The following is a 6,112-nucleotide window of genomic DNA, read 5'->3' on the forward strand; positions in this document are numbered from 1 at the left end:
GAATACCCAGACTCCCCGGGGGGTAAGAGTCGCCACACTATTTACCATCTGAAAATTCCGTTAGGAAACCCCGTATTTTCCAAAGTGTCGAAATGCGCATATGCACCGTAGTTGGCCCAGCTTCAGACAGAGTCTGACTTAAACCTGTGTGTCTTGCTAACAAAGATACTACAGTGAGCCCAACTCTTGACCCAAAACTCAACATTGTTGGTTGGACTAAATTGCATTGCACAGTTGACGTGAATACTTAATGTTTTATATTCATTTTACTCAGAAATCATAATGAGACCAACAATTTTAAGTTTTCGTTTTTACAGTGCAGGAATAGGGCAGGATATTGGAGCAGAACTAGGGTCAAACAGGCGAGACAGAGCATCAGGCTTGATGTTCTTCAAACCAGGATGGTAAGGAAGAGTAGATAATACTATAATAAAAAAACTGATCAATCCAAACCAAGAATGAACTCTTGGTTTCCTCCAACCAGTGGCGCCACTCCTCCAGGGCCAACTTGACAGTCGACAGCTCCCTGTTCCCCACGTCATATTTCCTCTCAGCCTTGGGAGACCATTGGAACTTGACCTTACAGGAGGCAAGGGCATGCATTTCGGAAAAAAGTGTCGAATAATTTGCAGAACACGGAAAACGCCTATAAACCCCATAAAAGGGACAGTGGGAGCGTGGAATTCACACTTCTCATCCTTAATGTAAAGCTGGTGGTCGAGGAGATGCTGCAGAACTTGGTGAGAAGTTGAAGATTTTATCCATGTAAACGAAAAGAAAAATACTCTGGGGAAAAAGTTGTCCATACCATGAAACACAGCATGTTGGGAGTGCTGAAGGGGTCCTCCATTTATCCCTCCCCTTATCAATTATGTCATCATAGAGAGGCAAAAGAAAGACATCACGCATAGGAGAAAGACATCATACATAGGTGATGTCATAAGGAATAGGGACTAGGGGACATGTCATTAAGGGAGGTAGTGCCATAGCAGGTAGAAGCTATGGCACTTTTGCAGATGAGGAAAACCGAGCAGTGGCCTGGATGACAATTTTGAGCACCCACCTAGCGCTAAGGAATATTGGCTGCACACATTATTACACCGTGTTCCCATTCTGACATTCTCTGAGGATTATCGTTGAAAGAAAGGCCTTTACACACATGGAAGTAAGAGAAGAAGAGGAGAGAAGACAGTCATCAAACGGTTTATTCATTTCATTACAATGTAATTGAAAATACATTTGACAATGATTCACAACACGTTCAGCGGATATCCATCAAGCCTGGCAGGACTGATTTAATATATTTGTCATCTTCCTCTTTGCAAGACATGGACACACGTCGTTTTTGTCAGTCACAAGTATTTTCCCTACAATCGCATAATTTAGGGCTTTCCAGTTAATCACGTTGCCTGGGGAGTAGTTAAGGTCCTCTACATAGCGCTGGATCTCACAGGGAGAGAGGACAAAGTTCCACATGTGGACATCCGTCATCATGCCGACGAAGCTCTGCTTAATGTCAAATCGGCCACCGTGGGAATCCTGCTCCTGTAGGGAAAGGTTTACGAAGAACCATTTAATGTATCATTTTCTAAAAGATAAAAGAAAACACATATATATATCATCACATTTATTGATATATAGTACAATAGGTATTAATTTATAATGCTACCTGTCCTATCATGATCAAACTGTTTGATGTTAAGGTTCCATCAGTACAGTATTTTCTGGCACTAGGTCTTCCATCCAGCCAAAGCTGCACCACCCCAGTATTTCCATCCCAGGTGGCACAGATAGAGTGCCAGGTGTTCAGCTTGTATTCCTGCTCGAAAAAGGACGCGGAAGAATCCTTGACAAACAGCTGGAACTGATTTGCTGTTTCATCCTTAAAAATCAGGAAGGCATTGTACAAGGAGGTAGAGGACATGGAGAAGAGGCCGTGGCCTCTTTTGAGGTCTGTGAAGGACCTTTAGAGAAGAGCAAACAAGACCTGTTAGCCAGTAGCCAGTATCTAACTCAAATAGAAGGAGCCTTTGTACGTATGTCTGTCCTTCGGTTTCCTCAACAATCAACCATTCGATCGCCTTCCCGCATGGCGGGTGGATTTCTGACGACTAAAGGGAGCGTAGCGTCAAGTGGGAAGTGGTTTGGATGAGAGGTTCTCTTTTTTTAGCAAACTGAAACTTGACGTGACGTGTTGCAATGTCAATATAAAGTGGAACAAATAATATATAAAATGGCATTACTTTCATAACTATTATTAGATAAGTGCCACCGTACTACCTGAGACAGACTGTGATGGCTGTCAACATCTCGCTTGTTGGGATCAGCTTCACATAGTCCGTTTTGGTTTCCTTTGAAAAGCTGAAGGTTTTTCCTGTGAGATCTGAAAAGACAAGCAAATGATCTAGTTATGAATGATGATACTATTTAACAAAACTTACCCAAATGTGTGTTTGTTCCACATGTAGTTAGTGCACTGGATTTAATTCACCTAGATGAGTAGTGTTTTTATGGTGAACCCAAAATTCACCCAACTAAGTGCAACACACTAACTGTCCATAACTTTCCACCTGTTGTACGGCAGTGAGGTTAATGGCAGAAAGCAACCACTACTGAGATGAGCTCACCTTCAGGGGCTGCTTCGCATACGGTCAGAACCACCACTATTAGTAGAGACTTCATCTGGTACAAATAAACACACAAATTAAACTTTATTTTGGAAATTGGACAATATAATTGTTGTATTATATCCAAGTCAATACAGAAGTAGTTCATACAATACTTTTCAGAGCCTCACAGACTTTCAACAATATTCAATAACTATTAATTAACATTAGTTAATGCACATTATCTAATATTCGACCAATAATGTACCAACTACCTTCCTCATACCTACGCTAATGCGGTACAATATGTGATTTACTGTATTAACTAACGTTAATTAATGGTTAATTAATGTAGCCTTATTGTAAAGTGTGACCAAAACAATCTCCTTATTTTAAATCCCTTTGTTTAAAGTAATGACTATTGTGTTATAACCTACCTTGTGTTCTCTGCCAGGGTCAGGAAGTTGTGTCAGAGAGTGGAGGAAAAAGTTGAAGCTTTTAATTTCACTTCCAGGTTCTCCTACCGTGGCTTGTGTTTTTTCTTTTCTTGTGCAACTCAATAACATTTGTCAGCACTTTTTTACGAATGGTTTTCATACTTATTTGAAATGCTGTATGTTAGTTTGCAGCGTATGTTAAATGTCAGCAATGACTAGCAGTCTCCATTAAGTTGGGGGAGTCTTTCAAACCATATTATTATTAAAACAATGAATATTTTTTATATTATTCCTAATTTATGTTATTTATATGATAATATAGCATATCACTGAAAAATGTTGTACATCAGTCTGCATTTGTCCCTCCTGTCCACAAAAATAATGGATTTTGCGCTTTTTTCTTTAAAGTTACACCAGCGATTGTCCGACCAATGAGGATTTGATCAAACAAGTGCATATCGACCAACCAACTGATCAACCGACCAGAACTCGACAGCCCTAGTGTTCACTTAGTAATTTGGGACAGCATGTTTGGTAATTTGGGACACACAGTTGCATAAGTGTCGGCCCTTGCTTTAAACACAAATTATATGTTTCAAATAATATTTTAAAAAGATGATTAATTCATCAAAACCTTGCATTCAGCTATTCATCTGGAATCAATTTATACAAATATTTAAAAACATATTCATAATTATCAACTCAACAAATATGTCCAAAATGTATCTTAAAGTTACATTATAAAAACAATTGGCATCTTCCTCTTTATTAGACATGGACGCCGTTTTTGTCAATCACAGAGTAACCCTTATCCAGAAATCCAGCTGAAGCGTATAATTTCTCTAACCTCTTGGTTTTTGGGGTCAACTTTCTTTTTGATGCTGATTTCTGTTCAGTTTCCCTATACTTTCCGCCCCTTTGAATGTATAGGAACCTTTGAAAGACTTTCTGTTTGGATTTGTGCGGCCTCATGTCTTATAATGCTTTTTATTCCAGTTGTAGAATTACAAAATCAGTTAATTGTATTTAATGACAATAATTTTTCTTCATCCCTCCTTAAGATAAGGAATAACATCCAAGTGGTAAAACTAAAGAGCTTTAAAAACATCATCACAGTTTCGACATTATTGGTTCATTCAGGAAAAAGTCAGTTCCCTTTTCAACCCCACTTATTGAGAAACATCGCTATGAAAAAAATTATAGATATGCAAACATATATCAACATTCATTTTTATATACTTTTACAGCATATAATATGTTCATATAATAGTTATATATATTTCAATGTAAAAGCATATAAAAAGAAAAGTTAAAAGGTACACCAAACGCAATTGTTTGTTGTGATTTCAATAAAATAGTCAATAAAATAATTACACATTATGGACCTGAATGGGACTGTAAACATACAGCGTGATTTCCGATAAGCAATAAAGCAACATTGTTGTTGCTAGGGTCATGTCTACTTCCACTTTTATCATGTTTACTTGATTTTATGGTTATGTCCACTTGTTGTTAGGGTCATGTCTACCTGATATAGTGCTTTAAGTGAAGGAAGACGTGATGAAACCAGTCCTCCCTCTGTGTAAAAGACACAGAAGAACCCTAAACAGTAGCCGCATTGTACAGAACAGGTCTCAATTGTCATCATGCCTACAGAGAAAAAGGTGATGCCTACAGAGATAAATGGTGGTGCATACAGGGACAAAAGGTGTTCATGTGTGCGTTCATCACTCAGAACCAGGGAATGTTAAGACTGATAGTTGACAGGGGCGTACGCAACACATGTGATTTGTTGAATTGTTGAGAATTGTTGGTTTGATCGCTTGATACAAAATAACCATGGCAATATGTCAACGAGATCCCAGCGTGGATCCAATATATAAAGAATGTATTAGACTATGGATTCAAATCAGAATTAGAATCTGTGAAATCTGCTATACTTTTTACTTTTGAAAGTTACTTTTAGCAAAGCCTTTTCACACATTCTAAAAGCGAATGCTAAATGTTATGAATTTGTCTTGATTTTCCCAAAACAAACCTCTTTGAGGCTAAATCGAATCAGCTTGACAACAGGTGTTTTTATTTCATTTTGTGTGCAGTGTACAGACGTAGAGATAATTCTCCTCTTGCCTGTAGTCTTTTTCCACACATTTATTTCTGAGGGAGACTCAAATGTATTCTTATCCACTAATGACATTTTAAATGTAACTAGGTAGATCTTTCTTTGTCAAAACCTACCTAAAGTGGAAATCTTCAAGTTTTTGTTTTAAATAAATGTATGTATTAATCTAGCCCTAGCATTTGCAGTATACTATACGACAGAATACCCCTGATCTTAAGTCTCCCTTATCTTACCCGTAGCATGCCTGAAAAGGCTCCACTGCTGGGTACACCTGATGTTTAGTCTTCCTTAACCTAGCTGAACCAGATATACCAGATTTAAGGTTTCCATTATCTCAGCTGGAAAGGGTTGACCACATGTTTCCACAGCCAGTGAACAATGGGGACGATAAAATAGTGAACAATTCTCTACTTCAAAATGTCAATAAACGCTGTTGACAGAGTGCCAACTGTAAGAGAAAAACTATGCCAGTCACTCTACCTCTAGGGTTAAATCTATTCTTCTCTAACTCTCTCTCTCAGTCTATTCTTTAACTCATACGTTACCAAATAAGATGGCTGACTCTTCCATTTCCTGTGTGTGTGTGTGGTGCGTGCGTGCATGCGTGCGTGTGCGGGTGTGTGTCTGTGTCTGTGTGTGTGTTTGTGATGTGTGTGTATGTGTTGCTCCTTGTCTCCATGTCCCCTATTCCCTACCTTCTCCTTAATGACATGTCTCTTAGCCTCTGCTCCTTAATGACATGTCTCTTAGCCTCTGCCTGCTCCTTAATGACATGCATCTGAGTTCATTGTTGGTCACTTTGGATAAAAGGGACCAATAATATGAATTATAAATAGTCAAGCATCTGAGTACTCATGGAATTGTCTGAGGGCTCATATTAGTGACAGTGGGGCGGGGTCCTCTTGACACACCAGGGTGTGCACACTTTGATTCACACATGGAATGCT

The 6,112-nt window shown here is 38.7% G+C and overlaps 1 protein-coding gene across 1 annotated transcript; it reads right to left on the bottom strand.

The window, feature by feature from the left end:
* Nucleotides 1-1,001: 1,001 nt before the first annotated feature.
* Nucleotides 1,002-3,096, bottom strand: LOC130380187 (C-reactive protein-like). The gene is made up of 5 exons (XM_056587377.1): nt 3,044-3,096; nt 2,628-2,682; nt 2,281-2,383; nt 1,670-1,964; nt 1,002-1,545 (listed from the first exon to the last, which is right to left on the bottom strand). The coding sequence occupies exons 2-5, from the start codon at nt 2,680-2,682 to the stop codon at nt 1,276-1,278; spliced, it is 723 nt and encodes a 240-aa protein (XP_056443352.1). The 5' UTR covers nt 3,044-3,096; the 3' UTR covers nt 1,002-1,275.
* Nucleotides 3,097-6,112: the final 3,016 nt, after the last annotated feature.

The sequence above is a fragment of the Gadus chalcogrammus genome, chromosome 3, assembly GCF_026213295.1.
Source record: "Gadus chalcogrammus isolate NIFS_2021 chromosome 3, NIFS_Gcha_1.0, whole genome shotgun sequence".
NCBI classification, from domain to species: domain Eukaryota; kingdom Metazoa; phylum Chordata; class Actinopteri; order Gadiformes; family Gadidae; genus Gadus; species Gadus chalcogrammus.